General features: G+C 36.3%; 3 protein-coding genes across 6 annotated transcripts; 2 read left to right on the top strand and 1 right to left on the bottom strand.

Annotated features, from left to right (window-relative positions):
• The first annotated feature begins 1,226 nt into the window (after positions 1 to 1,226).
• On the top strand, positions 1,227 to 7,320 carry LOC102608236 (CBL-interacting serine/threonine-protein kinase 24). Of its 4 annotated transcripts, none has more exons than XM_015529625.3 (15): positions 1,227 to 1,384; positions 1,640 to 1,864; positions 2,403 to 2,465; positions 2,563 to 2,634; positions 2,826 to 2,933; positions 3,035 to 3,109; positions 3,247 to 3,300; positions 3,720 to 3,845; positions 4,318 to 4,407; positions 4,772 to 4,894; positions 5,112 to 5,231; positions 5,739 to 5,855; positions 6,317 to 6,373; positions 6,481 to 6,588; positions 6,867 to 7,320. In XM_015529625.3, the coding sequence occupies exons 2-14, from the start codon at positions 1,700 to 1,702 to the stop codon at positions 6,568 to 6,570; spliced, it is 1,260 nt and encodes a 419-aa protein (XP_015385111.1). In that variant the 5' UTR covers positions 1,227 to 1,384; positions 1,640 to 1,699; the 3' UTR covers positions 6,571 to 6,588; positions 6,867 to 7,320. The 4 variants fall into 4 exon arrangements, 3 of the variants coding, with proteins under 3 accessions (XP_015385111.1, XP_006475856.1, XP_006475857.1); XM_006475793.4 differs by having other exon boundaries at positions 6,481 to 6,555; XM_006475794.4 differs by lacking the exon at positions 1,227 to 1,384 and adding an exon at positions 2,176 to 2,263 and having other exon boundaries at positions 1,717 to 1,864; positions 6,481 to 6,555.
• A 2,439-nt stretch (positions 7,321 to 9,759) lies between these two features.
• LOC102607941 (cytochrome P450 704B1) lies at positions 9,760 to 12,400 on the top strand. Its single transcript, XM_006475792.4, has 6 exons — positions 9,760 to 10,525; positions 10,618 to 10,833; positions 11,054 to 11,350; positions 11,465 to 11,851; positions 11,935 to 12,135; positions 12,221 to 12,400. The coding sequence occupies exons 1-6, from the start codon at positions 10,214 to 10,216 to the stop codon at positions 12,398 to 12,400; spliced, it is 1,593 nt and encodes a 530-aa protein (XP_006475855.2). The 5' UTR covers positions 9,760 to 10,213.
• Positions 12,401 to 12,852: 452 nt separating this feature from the next.
• LOC102607641 (EIN3-binding F-box protein 1) lies at positions 12,853 to 16,216 on the bottom strand. Its single transcript, XM_052437906.1, has 2 exons — positions 15,798 to 16,216; positions 12,853 to 15,508 (listed from the first exon to the last, which is right to left on the bottom strand). The coding sequence occupies exons 1-2, from the start codon at positions 15,820 to 15,822 to the stop codon at positions 13,635 to 13,637; spliced, it is 1,899 nt and encodes a 632-aa protein (XP_052293866.1). The 5' UTR covers positions 15,823 to 16,216; the 3' UTR covers positions 12,853 to 13,634.
• Positions 16,217 to 16,446: the final 230 nt, after the last annotated feature.

A 16,446-nucleotide genomic window follows, 5' to 3' on the forward strand; every position in this document is an offset into this window, starting at 1 on the left:
TTAAAAAGTCATATTTATTTATTTTATTATTATTATTATTAATAATAAGTAAAAACAAAAGCAAAAAACAAAAAGCAAAAGCAAAAGAAGAAAAAAAAACAAAACGCAAGCTAATAACTCGACTCACAGGCGGGTTTAGCTAACATTAGCACAGTTCCCTTAACCCATATCCATGTTCTTCCAAACATAATACTTGCATTAATTTAACGTGAACAATAATTTAATACCTTCCTAATACTATAACCAAACACACCCTTTGTTAAATGAATCTAACCACTAATTTACAATGAGACAAAATACCGGGGTAGGTAACCTCAAAGGCAAAAAATAGCTGGACCTCTAATTCTAAGTAGTTTAAAAAACGTGTTTATGATTAGTTTGTTATATTTTATTTAATAGATAAATAGATTTAGTAAAATAACACGTAAGAGACTTGAAATTTTGTTTAAAACTTTTCGGATAAACATTGTTTCACACGTTACTATGTTTCTTATTAGAATATACTTATCTATTTCTATCAAATAGGTACTTCGTTTGTTAGTAAGGATTGAAATACCCGTAAAGTATGAAACTATTTTTTGGAATATATAAACTTTCATCCTAATAAATTTAAAGTCCAATAAAATTATATATTTAGAATGAAAATTAAAATTTATAATAAAAATTCCTCCAACTATAGATGTCATATACAAATTAGAGCCCTACCAAAGATGACTTCTCAGCTCTTTTCTTATCACCCTCCATCATGAGGGTTGGTTATTTTGACTAAAGCACTATGTCTAGTATCTGCATGAATTAAAATACCACAAACCAAAGTTTGAATTGAGGAAAACTAGACAACTTCAAAAATAGCAGAAGAATTAAAAAAAAAAAAAGGACAAGAAGCTAAGAAGATTTTCTCTTAAGAGAAAACATGAAAATTATTTATTTACAATAGATTATAATAGTGAATTTTGAATTTTTTGGGATTCACATATGTAGGGTAGACCTCTAGTTGTCAAATTACTTGCTCTACATGGTGATGATTAAAAAAAAAAAAAAACCAAAACCATATTCACATAAGGGTATTTGGTTCACTGCAATTAGGATTTGGGACCTATTTGATCCAAAATGAAAACTATCTTCTTTATCTGAGAAAACATAACAAAATTGGTACCTAGATGTTATTACCTTTCGTTATATTTTAACAAAATTATTTTAAAAAGCGTTAATTTTATAAAAATATATATTTAAAAAAATTATTTTTAAAAAATTAATAAAAAATGCGGTTTACTGTATAATTCGTGTCGTGTGTTTTGATCGCTGTAAGCAAGTACCTCAACGGAGAAGTACCCCGGCAAGTTCAATTCATCGTGTACGGTGCTTCTTTTATATCAGCTCGGCGGTACGAAATTTTCGAACGGAATATTCTCCAAAACCAAAAACGAAAATGCTTTGCATCTATTTTCTTCTATTATCGAATCGTTTCGATGCCCTGTTTTTAGTTAGTTGCTGAGAATTTGTTCGAATTCTAATTATAGTTCACATTCTATTCTATTGTATTATTCTTTGCTTTTAGTTTAACAAACTATTAGTTCATTATGTTTTTGTATCGTTGATTCTTGTCATGTTTTTCCTTTTTTTTTTTTTTTTTGGTAAGGCTTTGGAGGAAAAACGGAGGCGTTTTGAAGGTGAAATGCGAGTATTGAATTGAGGAATCATGAAGAAGCAAACTAGGAGGGTTGCGAAGTATGAAGTTGGGCGAACAATTGGCGAAGGAACCTTCGCCAAGGTTAGGTTTGCACAAAATAGGGAGACTGGAGAGAGTGTGGCCATGAAAGTTTTGGCTAAAAGTACCATTCTTAAGCACAGAATGGTTGATCAGGTACTGTTCCAGTCCCACTTCATTTGGTTTTCCATGTAAATTGTCAATTGAACTTGCTTGCACTTGTTGTAGAGTTGACAAATTATGTTGCGGTAGAATTTACATGAATAAGCTTTGGAGTTTTTAGGATTCATAGGGATTCAAAAATTGTTTTTGCTGGATATATTAGCAAATATCCAGTAATTGTGAATTGTTTATATTGTACAATTATATGATCTATCACATGATTGCTCAAAACATAGATATCACTTTTTCTGTCCTGTTTATTCACTTTCTTGCACTGACTCGTATGCTCTGGTGATTTGCTTTAGTTGATTAATTAAGGCTTTCGAGGACCATTGAGTTGCTCAATTGGGGCTCTTATCCGACTCCTCATTTGCCCCACTTCTCAATCATAGGGTCTGACATCACAAAATGCTCATTGTGCTTGATTTAATAAGAACGTACTTTGTAAAATGCTATTGCTAGTGGTTTTATTCATTGTTCATTTTCCTTTTTGCTAATAAGTTTGCTAACTTCTTTTTTGCATTGGTTCCAGATTAAAAGAGAGATATCCATCATGAAGATTGTCAGACATCCCAACATAGTTCGGTTGCATGAGGTGTGCTGGAATCATTCATGATTTTGTTAGCCTTGATTTTGTAGTATTTTGTTGTTGATGACATGCTTCTTTATTTATCCATCATTATTGATTCTAGGTTTTGGCAAGCCGAACAAAGGTATATATCATTCTGGAGTTCGTAACTGGAGGAGAGCTCTTTGATAAAATTGTAAGGCTGTTCCTGTATGACGTAGTATTTTTTACTTGAGCAAACAGAAATTCAATTGATTTTTTTTTCATTAATTAGTGAGATATTGCACAAATTATCTATTTGATGACTAATTATGCACCCGTCCCTCCCTCCTTCCCTTATTATTATTTTCTAAACATGTTAATTTTAAACGTGAACTTGGTTTGCAGGTTCACCAAGGTAGACTTTTGGAAAATGATTGTAGGCGATACTTTCAACAGCTTATAGATGCGGTTGCTCATTGTCACAGTAAGGGTGTATACCACAGAGACCTAAAGGTGCAGAGAGATATTTGGTTTTGAATTCTTTTAGCAAATGTGATTTTATACATCATCTTTGGTCTGCATCCTGATAGTCTTTCTTTCCGTCCTATGTATAGCCTGAAAATCTTCTTCTAGATTCTTATGGAAATTTGAAGGTTTCTGACTTTGGACTGAGTGCATTGCCCCAGCAAGTAAGCATGATTGAGTTAATTTTGCCTCTCAATACCCAAGAAATTTGCTTGTCCTTCACTTTTGTTTTTCCGATGATAAGAAGTTTTCTTCTTTCCCACCCACTCTACATTCTCTGATTATGTGGTTGTCATGATAGGGTGTCGAACTTCTTCACACCACTTGTGGAACTCCAAATTATGTTGCACCTGAGGTATTAAATCATTAGGAAACTTAATGATTTTTTAGCAAATGTGTCATATTCTTTTCTATACTTTGCTGCTGGTTTGGACTTATACACACGCTCTCAAAATTTGGTTCTATTGATTTAGGCCAGTGTTAATGCTGTCTATGCTCTTATACATGGACTTCTGAATTTCAATTCCGGAGATTAAGTGTCATCTTTCTGTATTATTGATTCTTTATTCCTGCTAGTGAATTTGATAAAGCTGTTAAAAGTAGTATTACTGACAAAAATTACAAATTCTGATGACTTGCTGGTTTATGGAAGGTCCTGTACATTTCAATTACTTAAATGTTGTGTAATTGTGAAAGCAAGTTTCTTAATCATTTCTTCTTAAAATAAAATTATTAATATGCTTAACTTTTCTTGCACAAAATTATTGCCAATAGGTCCTCAGCAACCGCGGCTATGATGGTTCTGCTGCTGATGTGTGGTCATGCGGCGTCATCTTGTTTGTTCTTATGGCTGGATATCTTCCTTTTGGGGAGACAGACCTTCCAACCTTATACAAAAAGGTTAGCTGTCATTGATTTGCTTTTGGTGAATATGTGTGAACTGTGGGATTTAATTTCCTTGCTTGGTAGTGAAATAAGAGATTAAAAGACATTCCTGCTCACACACTAATTCAATTTCTTCACAGTAGAGTTGTAAAGTAAACTTTGGTGGCAATGGCACTTTTATTTGACTCTCTGCCTTTGAAATTGTAATTAAAACATTTTTCTTTCCATTTGTTTCACTTTAGTCTTATCTTCAGTCTTTTATTACTTATATGTACTTTAATGTTTTGGATGTTTTGTGTCCGATACGCAATTAATCTGAACACTGATATCACGTGTCTTTCCTTGTCAGGTAGAGAGACAAAACCTACAGAAACCTCCTGTTTGATCTTTTGTTTCCCCTGTAAACAAAGTATTAATGTCATGCTATCATTTAGTGTGATATAATTATGACTGAGAAGCTTCTAACTTTCTTTTCTTTGGTATGTAGATAAATGCTGCTGAATTTTCCTGTCCGTTTTGGTTTTCAACTGGGGCTACGTCATTGATCCATAAGATACTTGACCCAAATCCAAAAACTGTGAGTGTCTTGTTTTGTTATATTAGGTTATATTCATTCTTTCTTGGGATGATGATCTGATTTTAAAGGTGCTTACAACTTGAGTGTGTCACCAAACATACGTAGTTCATACATAAGACAATAACCTTTCATTCTGTCAATTCATTGTATTCCAAAAATGCTAATCAAGTTTGAGCCATATTTCTGAAGCCTTTGTTTTATGTTTACAAGTTCTATATAAATTATTGCATACATTTCTTAAGGCATTAATTTAATGCATGCCTCACAAGCATTAGTTGGTAGGTCGGTGACTGGATTGAACTTTAGGATATGATTTATAGTCATCGTTCCTTTGCTTTTTGTTATTGTTTTCATTTTAATGCAGCGTATTCGGATTGAAGGAATAAGAAAACATCCATGGTTTCGGAAAAACTATAATCCTGTCAAATGTAGCGAGGAAGAGGAAGTGAATTTGGATGATGTCCATGCCGTTTTTGATGACATCGAGGTTGGTTGTTTCTTGATGCTATTTCTAGTTGTCAGTCTCATCCATATAGATTTTTTATGATGCAAGTTGACAGAGTTTCTGCATTTCATGACATCACCTGTAGATTTGTTTTTTGGAGTAGGTTTAATGTAACCTGATTGCATTCGTAATTTGCCTTTGCTTTGGTATTTTATATGCACACAATTTTGCTTTACTTGGAAATGTTGCTATTTTACAGGACCAGTATGTAGCTGAGCAGTCAGAAAATAAAGTCGGAGGTCCTCTCCTAATGAATGCATTTGAGATGATTACTCTATCCCAGGGTTTGAATCTGGCAGCATTGTTTGACAGGCGACAGGTATACAGTCCAGAGTCTAGAAGTTCTGCTGCTTGATGTATCCTAAATTGAAGTTATAGTCTATTTGCAGCCTTTCTATCATGAGAATTTCAGTTGTATAAGTACTTTTCTGAGATTAGCTAGGACATTATTTGACCTGATTCTGTTGGAAGCTTTAACTGTATAACTCTGGCTGATTAAAATCTGCAAATTCTAAGGAAGTCGATCTCATGAGATGGAAGTTATTGTGTGGGTTATCTTTTAGTCTCTGTACCATGCCTATATAATCTGCTGCCTACAACCAAGGTTTACGAAACTAAAAAATTCTGCAGGTTAAGGCTAATTTAAAACTATAATTGATATTTTATGTCAGCAGTTTGTAAAATACATTGCTAACGTAGATTCTATGAGATGCATACATAATATTGCTTTTTTTGTTGATCTATTTTCTAGGTTTAATTTGGTGTTTTTGTTTTACTGTGAAAGATGAATATTAGAATCTCCTCTCTCTATTTATCCATCTGTCAGGATTATGTTAAAAGGCAAACTCGTTTTGTATCCCGCCAACCAGCACAAGTTATACTTTCAAATATTGAAGCTGTTGCAGAATCTTTGTCTCTTAAAGTGCATACCCGCAATTATAAGGTATGCCTTGTACTTATCCACTTATAAATCTTATATAATTATTCTTCTTCGAAAATCATTATCTTTACTTTTGTGCTGGAATGTTGAGATGTAATCTTTTGTTTTGTGGATTATAATTTATATTTGCTAGTTATTTGTTAATAGATAGTATCTTGTAATGCTGGCCAAATTTCAAACCCATAGCTCATAAAATGTACATAAACCCATAAGAAATACATATACAATTTCACATTTACCAAGTAATGGAGCAACTGAAAAGGGAGAAATGAGAAGGCAAAGAACATCCTATAGTTTATTCTTCATTTTTGGTGTTGTATGTTATGAAGGAAAAACTTAGTAAATGGTTGATTGGTGTTCATCTCTTAGATATTCTAGTGTATCTGAAAATAAACATGCTATTCACATTCTCTTTTCTTTTAATATTTATTATATTTATTTATTTATTTTGTAAATATCCACAGACAAGACTGGAAGGAGTATCTGCAAATAAGACTGGACAATTTGCTGTTGTTCTGGAAGTAGGTTCCTGGATTTGGTTTCTGCAATATTGTTTTTTTGTTATTCTGTGAAAAGGCCTTGATTTAAGTATGAGTACTAATTTATATTAATTATTTTTCATACAAAGGTTTTTGAAGTTGCACCATCCCTTTTCATGGTTGATGTTCGGAAGGCTGCTGGAGATACTCTTGAATATCACAAGGTTAGCACGTACTAACCTACAAGGCTTGCTTGTGTGAGTTCTTAATTTTTGTCCAATTATAACGAAAAAACTTATTAGATAGGCCAAACATGTGTACACGATTTTATTTTATTCTAGAGATCATAGGGACATGGACTGCTTGTTTATGTCATCATGGAGTAGGTTTCAAGTATAATCTCAGAAAGAACAAAAAAGGAGGGGAAAAAAGGGGGAAAAATTAAAAAAAATTAAAAAAAAAAAAGAGAGGCAAGCTGGGTTCTTATGATGGGGGGTTTTTCATATCTCATAACTATCATTTACCTCTTTTGCAGTTTTACAAGAATTTCTGCGCTAAATTAGAAAATATCATCTGGAAACCGACAGAGGGCTCCAGTCTGCTTAGGACAATGAGTTGCTGATCCTGTAAGTGTAGGTGTGAAGCAAATCAGTCAGCAGACAGGCCAAACAAAATGCTCTCTCCTTAAATGAATGAGGCCATAAAATAAGCTGTTGGATAATATTATTGTGTCTGCCTCATGCTTGCATTCATATGTAAATTGTGATATCCCCATCAGGCATGAAAAATTGTATTTCTTTGTATAATGTAAATGGTCAAGGCCTCAGTGGAGACGTTCTTGTATTCATAGGCTTTTTACGCTAAAAAATCACCGTCCATGTCTGAAATAGTGTTAAGAGTGTTACAGGAAATCCGGAATGTAGATGGTGTCATGCTTATATAGCAAAATGAAAATCTCTTAATAAAGTAACTGTTTGTCTCTTGTGTTATCCTCTATTTTTCTTGACGCCTTAAGAAAATTGTTTGTTATTGGATTACAATTTGGCTTTCTTTGAACCGTACATGGTCCTCGTGGAGCTAGTATATTACGGGATGTGGAGGCGGCTGAAGTAGGGCAATGTGTGTAAGTTAAGGTTGTAAGGTTAGATATATTAAACTGTTTGGTAAACACTAGTTGTTGTATTTTAAAAGATAAGTTGTTTTGATTTTACTGATGAAAATTTTATTATATTTTTATTAATTTTGTCAGAATTATTATATAAAAATTATATTTATTACATATTGTTAATTTTATTTTATAAATATATATATATTTTTTTTTATAGCAGTTGTAACTTAAAAATTATAATATCTCGATACCAAATAGGGTCGAAGAGATTGAGTGGCGGCATTATTCGATTTCCACCTCCTTTTTCATTATTTACTGAGCTGCCACTGGATGAGTCATGACGACCAGCTGTTGTAGTCTCTGTGCTGTGCCACCGTGATGATAAGTTTCTTGTACTTCTAATTAGGAAGAGGTTAAAGAACTTTCCAAGAGGCATAATAATAATTTTTGGTGGGCGGGCAGCACCAGGAACATATTAAAACCATTTAGTTGACATCACTATCGGCTACAATTTACATAATTTGTTGTGAGTGCAAGGAATTATGAACACATTTACACAAGGGAACCATCGTGATAGCATGAATGAATGTGGGAGAGATGTTACAAACACCAATGTTGTATAGTCAAGAGAAGGTCTTTTTTGGGTATTCGGATTTTCTTCTTTTGAAGGAATACCACAGTAGTCGGATTTTCATCTTTTTATGAAGGAATCTCTGTCGTATTCCTTCAAAAGAAGAGAAATATCACTTCATTGTTTTTACGATTACAGGGTACAGCTTATTAACATAGACAATAAAGGTTTGATATAACACCACGTCACATGCACTAATGGTTTCTTTTCTTTCTTTCTTTCTTTTTTAAATAAATGAAAAATGAAAAGATGTATTCGCACCAAATAATTGAATCAAAAAGTGGCAAAGCAAAGAAAAAAGCTTACAAAGAAAGAGCTACCTACTTTCTTATTCAAAATTAAGAGGACGCAACAGGTTGTCTCAACTCTCAACGCTATAGCTGTTTAGCTACTAACCATTTACATACAAGACAATATATATTAGATTTCGTCTCATGGATGGAACAACTTATTGCCACATTTGCATCTCCATGAGAGCAGATAATAATTTTCATCTTCTTGGGATGATGATGGTGATGACGATGACGATGAAGCCTTGAGTCGCTTTTTAGGGTGTGGAGGAATAACTAGAGTAGCCACACATGGTGTACAATTCAAGCACTTGTGTACACACTGTGGAGGCCTTGAACCCAACACCATTTTCACTTCCTTCAAACCTTCACTTCCTCTTGAAAGTACTGAACCAGCTTCCCCAAAAAAAAATAATAATATTAATAATTAAAAAAAAAAAGAAGTTTCACGTAAAATGGAACCGAACTCACTTTCAAAAATAATATTTTCACTAGATATTTTAGCCACGTAATGTATAAATTATGGTGGGTGTGTTCCTTTTTTACCTGATTTGGGAGAAAAAATCGTGAAAGAAATGATGAACATCACGATGACTCTGTTCTTTAGCCCAGTTAAGCTGTCTCTTGGCGGAGCCATGAGTCTTGTCTGTGAGTGAACTAATGGGAGTATCAATTTTGGTTGTAACTTGTAAAGAAAGAGACGAGATTGTATGAATATTCAGAGAGTGGTGATGGCAGCTAAAAGAGAGAACCTTGCACATGATGGAGGTGCTTCGTTCAAAAAAAACAATGCATCTATCAGTATAAAGGGTCCCAATAGCATAACTTTGTGCTGAAATATCTTTTCAAGAAATAGTAGCTCAGACTGAAGTTACAGATTTTCATCTTTTGCCAGTTGACCTGCCGTTGCTTTGCTATTAAATTTTTCTGGAAGTACAACTACAGTCCTGGTCACTTGTTTTGTTCTATCAAATAAAAAAGAATTAAAAAACTGAAGTGTTTTGGACCCCTTCTTTTGCCATCATAGAAAATGTGACTACCCTTGTGCTTTGATCATTCACTTGTTTCTGTAAGGATGGCTCATTATAGTGAAATGAAGAAGCAAAGTCAATCTGGATCTGGACTCAAGCCATATACTGATAAAGCCAAATCAGCAAAGCTAAATGTCATAAGTGCCAAGTCAGATATGCCAGCTAAGCAGCAGCAATGATACCTTAACTGATTCTGTTACGCATGCTTAATACTAGTGAAGTTAGAATTAGTTATTAATAACTAATTAGTTACCGATTAGTTAAGCATCCAGTGATGTATATATATAAACCTTGATTGTTCTAGATTGTTCATTGAATTAAAAAAAAAACGTGAAATACATTGCAGCAATAAAATAGTTTTCTCTCATTTTCTAAGCTACCAAACAGCAGTTATCAATCAATTTTCATATTTCTTTCAGTTTCTATATGCTAGTTTATTATGCACTAGTTTCTTTCTTTTACCAGCCATGGGCTCCTGCCAATGCTTCTTTTATTTTGCAAGGCTGATGTGAATCTTTGAATGAGTCATTTTGCATAGATTGCTTATACAACATAAACTTTGCATGATCGTCATGCAAATGTAATTTTGGGAAATTTTGTCGCTAAAATGTCATATTATTTATGTTTGAACATTAGGTGAAAGGCACACAAATGATGGGAAGCAAACAAAGAGTGGTAGCGAATTATTAGCTAACTCGCGAGCTTGAACACCTGAACTTTTAACTACTTCTTCATTCCCATACTTGTTATAAGAAACAAATCCCCTGTAGGCCTTTCTGTCAAGAAACATTACTTTCCATTTTATTTTCATTTCAATCTAAAATGGAAGCGCTTTCAACTTCCCCTGAAGGATACAATATGGGAATGTTAATGCTAGCCTGCACGGTATTGTCGTGGATATTGCTCATCCACTGGTGGAGCCAGAAGAACCAGAGAGGCCCAAAAACCTGGCCATTTGTTGGAGCGGCGATAGAACAGCTAATGAACTATGACCGAATGCACGACTGGCTGGTGAATTACCTTTCTGAGTTAAAAACTGTTGTGGTCCCAATGCCGTTTACAACTTATACCTACATTGCCGATCCTGCTAATGTAGAACATGTTCTTAAGACCAACTTTGCGAATTACCCAAAGGTAAGACGCCCCATGTTCACTCAGTTTCATCATTTTATTGACATTCTAGTTTCTATACTTCGCATTAATGAGAGTCACTGATTTAATTGAAGGGTGAAACGTATCATTCGTACATGGAAGTGCTTCTTGGAGATGGGATTTTTAATGTAGACGGTGAGCTTTGGAGGAAGCAAAGGAAGACTGCAAGCTTTGAGTTTGCATCTAAGAATCTGAGAGATTTCAGCACCAAGGTCTTCAGGGAATATAGCCTGAAGCTCTCTAGTATTCTAACTCAAGCATCGTGCCACAATCAAGAAATAGACATGCAGGTAATGCAGAAGATTCTTTACATGTAGGGAACTTTCAACAAATACAGATAGCTAAATTTGATTGCACATTCAAACTACAGAAGCTGTTTACATTTTCAAGAGCAAGAATACCAACTACCAAATTTGCGTGCAACTTGATACAACACGTCTGTTTTCATATTCTTTCTTATTGGCTGGCTGGTGTCATGTTTAAAGAGAGCTTTCTAATTGTTGTTTCTAGGAGTTGCTGATGAGGATGACTTTAGACTCTATATGCAAGGTGGGATTCGGAGTGGAAATAGGAACTTTGGCTCCTAATCTGCCGGATAATCGCTTTGCTCAGGCTTTTGACACTGCTAATATCATTGTGACTCTTCGCTTCATTGACCCTTTGTGGAAGATAAAGAGATTTCTACACTTGGGCTCAGAAGCTCTACTTGACAAGAGCATCAAAGTAATTGATGATTTCACCTACTCTGTAATCAAAAGAAGGAAAGCAGAGATACAAGAAGCTCGTGAGACTAGTGACGGTACTAAGGTAACATAACATAAACTAATTCAAGACAGACTTGAGTCACTTTTATATCTACAAAAACTAAAAGATTTACATTCACCTTTCAAGCAACTTGTTAATCATGCATGAATGCATCAGATAAAGTATGATATATTGACAAGATTCATCGAGTTAAGCGAAGATCCTGAAAGCAACTTAACTGACAAAAGTCTCCGAGATGTTGTTCTGAACTTTGTGATTGCTGGCCGAGACACAACAGCAACAACTCTCACATGGGGTGTATACATGGCGATGACTCATAATCATGTAGCTGAAAAGCTTTACTCAGAGCTCAAAGCTTTTGAAGCAGATAGAGCAAAGGAAGAGAAGGCGTCATTGGTTCAGTATGACAAAGAGGACCTTGAATCATTCAATCAAAGGGTAACACAATTTGCAGGGCTCTTAAATTATGATTCAATGGGGAAATTATATTATTTGCATGCAGTTATCACAGAAACACTCCGTTTGTACCCGGCAGTCCCTCAGGCATGCATTCTTTGTTCAAATGATTAAGTTTCTTCTCTGCACAAGCTTCACGAGTCATTTTGACATATATTTTACGAATTTAGGATCCTAAGGGAATCCTGGAAGACGATGTCTTGCCAGATGGAACAAAGGTAAAAGCAGGAGGAATGGTAACTTATGTTCCGTATTCAATGGGTAGAATGGAGTACAACTGGGGCCCTGATGCAGCTTCATTCAAGCCTGAGAGATGGCTCAAAGATGGAGTCTTCCAAAATGCTTCTCCATTCAAGTTTACTGCATTTCAGGTAAGCCTAAAAGATCCAATATCCAGCCATGACATGTGGAGCCACACCGAGGCATCTCATGGTTCTTGTTTTTGTTGATATGCAGGCTGGGCCGAGAATATGCCTTGGGAAGGACTCAGCATATCTCCAAATGAAGATGGCTCTGGCCATTTTGTGCAGGTTTTTCAAATTCAAGTTGGTCCCGGATCATCCAGTGAAATACAGAATGATGACGATTCTCTCGATGGAGCATGGTTTGAAGCTTACAGTAGAGAGACGTTCTTAAAAAGACTCTGAGGCCATAACGTCCTTTTGCTTACTACCATAAAAAGAGATGTTAAATGAAGAACACAGACCAAAATGTCACTTTTCTAAATAAAACTTCCATGTGCTTGATATAGTTTAGTTTGGCTTGTATTTTAGGCTGTACATGGAACAGTGGCCAAGTAGGCTGGGACGATCTTCTTTCTGTCCTGTTGAAACGAAGGACACCGTCCAATGTTGGTGTTCTTCAATTGTCGGTGCCTCTTCTCAGGCAATGGTGGATGCAATTGACATAAAATCGATGGTTTATGAATTTTAATTGATAATAATGCTGCTTCGTTAAGGATAGAAATGTTATGGAAACCAGAGTGTTCCATAATGGAGCTTCATTCCATCTGAAATTTTCGTGTTTTGAGACATGTTTAGGCATCAACGTATCATGTTAAAAGAGGGGAAAAAAGGGTCATTCGAGAATTATATCACACCAAAAGAAAAGATATAACATTCATCACTGAAGAACAAAGTAGTTGTTGCGTACAATTCATAAACAAGAGATGCCATCAAAACTTGTAAGCCTTGGTTAAAAAAAAAAAACAACCACAAAGGAAGGTTGTGATGACAGACCAAATGGAACTGCTAAAACCAAGCTCGCCTGTCTGAGGCATCCCCCACTTGAAATTGCATAAACAGCTGAAACACTGAAGGACATTAGAAAAAACCGAGATCCCAGCCCCTGATATGAGTGTAGTGTCAAACTCCTGAAAAAGGACATCTTGAACTAGCATGGACTGATTGTAACAGACTTCATCAGACTGAAAATAGAGAAACCTTTAGTCCAAAAACAACATAAACTGAAGCTTAAACACAGTGCACGGAATGTCCAGCCAACAGATCCATGACTGATCATGATAAGATATGGAGAACCCACAAGTTGAAACCAAAAACAACTTGGTAAATGTATTCTCAGGGAACCATGGCCATGAACTAGGCAGCCTCCCACCAGTGGAAGCTAAAAAGTCGCAACAGGCTTCCATGGAAAGGAAGCCCAGCCAAAAAAAGGTTGAAGAAGTAATCTGCCAAAGTTCCCCGGAAAACAACAAAGCTGCTTCTCAACTACGTGTAGGCCCACCACTTATGATGAGGCAGAAAAAAAAAAGCACTATGCTGATTGCTGCTACCAATGTAAACTGACCGTAAGAATTCTTATACTGTACCCAACTTTAATTTAGGGGACGGACATTCCATTTCCATCCCAATTAGGAGAGAATATCGCATCTCCACAGGCTTTCCACAAGCCGAGCAACTGTGCTGCTATTAATTGAGTTGCAGTTTTGGAGATTTAATCCCACCAGAGTCTTGCCTAATTTTTTCAAGGCAGGCATGCTCTTGTTTGATACTTCAGAGCAACTTGACAAGGAAAGGACTTGTAAATTGAGCTGCTCTGCATGAGATAGGGCAGAAATGCCCATATCAGTGATTGCACACTTCGAGACATCCAGATAACTGAGGAACATACAGTTGTTTCCAATTGCAACCAAACTTGCATCTGTAATCTTCCTGCAACCATCAAGGTTCAACAGTTCGAGGGTTTCACTGTGTAGCCTAGCCAAGGCCAAAACTACTTCATCTGTCAGATTCAAGCACCCACTAAGATTCACCTTCACAAGTCCTGCTTTGCAACTTTCCAAAAGTGGGAAAATCCCAACATCTGTTATTCCATATAGCCCACTCAAGTCTACATGCTGAAGCTGTGGGCACAGCTTCCCCAACATGGCAAGGCTAGCATTTCCAAATCCAGGGCAGTTTCGTATGGACAAGGAACGAAGAGAACAGTTAGGAGAGAGCATAGGCATTTCCGTTGCCATATCCTTAATCCCCATACACTTCACGAGGGTGAGAGATTTCAACTTTGATGCACTGTTGGATACAACACCAAGGATCCCTGATTGGCTAACCCTGTTACACTCCTCCAATTGTAGGATCTCAAGAGATCCAGCAGCTTTAGAAAAAGCTACCAATCCATTGTCCGACACAAAGCAGCACTTGCGGAGGCACATCTGCTTCAGATTTAAACAACCCTTGCCCATGGCTTCAAGACTCACATCTGTTACACCCCCACCGGAAGCAATTGTCAAAGAAACCAATTTCTGCAAACCCTGAGCATTACCCATGACCCAAAATCCTTTCTCGCTGACATTTGGCAGATCACTCAGGACAAGATTGGTAAGAGCCTTCCCATAATGTCCAATCACGGCCAGAGAGAAATCTGTGATGTTTAAGGCCTGAAGCTTGACCCTTGTGAGGACAGATGAAGCTGATGATAACAGACTTGATATTCCCTGATCCCTTACAAGAGGGCAGTCCTTGATAGATAGGCATTGTAGGTTGCGGCAAAACTTTCCAATAGCTTGCAAACCATCGTTGCCAATCTTTGAGCATGATTCAATGTTTAAAGAAGTCAAATTAGGGCAGTTCTCAGCAATTGCAATCAAGCTCTCGTTGGATATTGAAGGGCAGTGGCAAAGTTCAAGCTTTTCCAACAAATGGCATTCTTTAGCTATCTCCAAAAGACCTTCATCTCCAACGGACGGAACATTCCATAAGGAAAGTGACTTGAGAGAAGGGCAGCCGCGGGCTATTGCTGATAAACCAAAGTTGGTGACTCCATGAGTATATTTGTTTCCTCGGATTGAAAGCTTCCCAAGCCCCCCATGGCCGCTTGTTCCAACAGCAATTGCAGCAAGTCTCAGATCTGTTGCTTTCTTCCCATCCAAGCACCTAGTAAGATAACCATCACCGTCTTCATCACATGAGACCATTTCAACATGATCAGACACCGATGCAACCACCTCCTTCTCCAGCTTCTCCGACTTGCAGATTTCAGCCTTACGAATACTGGTCAACATCATAAGCCACTTTTTGGAGACACAAGCAGCGAAACTCCTCTCTTTACCGCTGGGAAGGCGTCTAAAGATCTCATACAGACATTCATCGGGAAGAACATCAATTGATGGTTGATTTTCGAACTCAAATTCAGTTTCACCGGAGGCAAATTGAGCACTAAGGCGAGCCCTTTTACGAGGAGGGCAGTAAGCATCCACATGGGAACCAATAGAGAACAAATCATCTCCTGCAAAACCCATCAAACAAGGCACTTAGAATGAGCTAAATCTGCAGTAAAATGATTGATTCAATTGCTTACTAATTCCTAAGATCAATTTCTTCCCAAACTAATCTTCCACTAAAGTACCCACAAAAATATATCTTAACAAAATTATTCAGCTAACAGATCATTTCATCCAGCTAAAGTTATTTATCAGTTGAATCAAATCTAAACGTCCTAAGCAGATGATAAAGAAATCATATCTTGACAAACCAAGAGCCTAAAACAAAAGCCAAGAAAAGGGAAACGACCGTACCACGGTAGTTGACGAGAGCAGGCATGGTGGCTGATGCTGAAGGAGAGCAGTCGGAAAAAAGAACCCTCGCTGGAGAGAAAAAACAGCAACCAAAAAAGACAAGGCGAAGAAGAAACAGATGAAATACAAGAACGCTTGAGAGGTTGAATGCATGAAGTAGCAATAACCCTAAACGAGTAGGGCAAAAAAAAAAAGAAAAAAAGAAAAAAAGAAAAGATGGTTTGGTTTAGAATGGAGGAAGAGTTGATGAGGGAATGTGCATGAATGAGTTTGGACCAAAAATGAACAAGACCGCTCTTATTATATACATATGCGCGTGTGTGCATGTACCAAGAAAAGCTTTGCGAGAGGACAAAAAGAGATAAAAATGGTTGTCGTGTTGAGAATTCTTGAGAAGGTACATTAACTGTGACGACACTCTCTCTGTTTTTGCTACGTGCATTGTATCTGCCCTTTTTCTTCCCCTATTCTTTCTATTTTATTATTCCAACCAGCAACCTCCCTCCCTCTTTGCTTTCCACGTAACTATTTCTTTTTCTTCTTTATTTTTTTTTTATTTGGACTTTTAGAGTTTTCTTCTTCGAGAAAAAATCAATTTTTTTTTTAAAATGGTTTTTTTAAAAAAATATTTGGGCTTTTTACCACTACA

This window comes from Citrus sinensis, chromosome 1 (assembly GCF_022201045.2).
Source record: "Citrus sinensis cultivar Valencia sweet orange chromosome 1, DVS_A1.0, whole genome shotgun sequence".
In the NCBI taxonomy this organism is placed as follows: domain Eukaryota; kingdom Viridiplantae; phylum Streptophyta; class Magnoliopsida; order Sapindales; family Rutaceae; genus Citrus; species Citrus sinensis.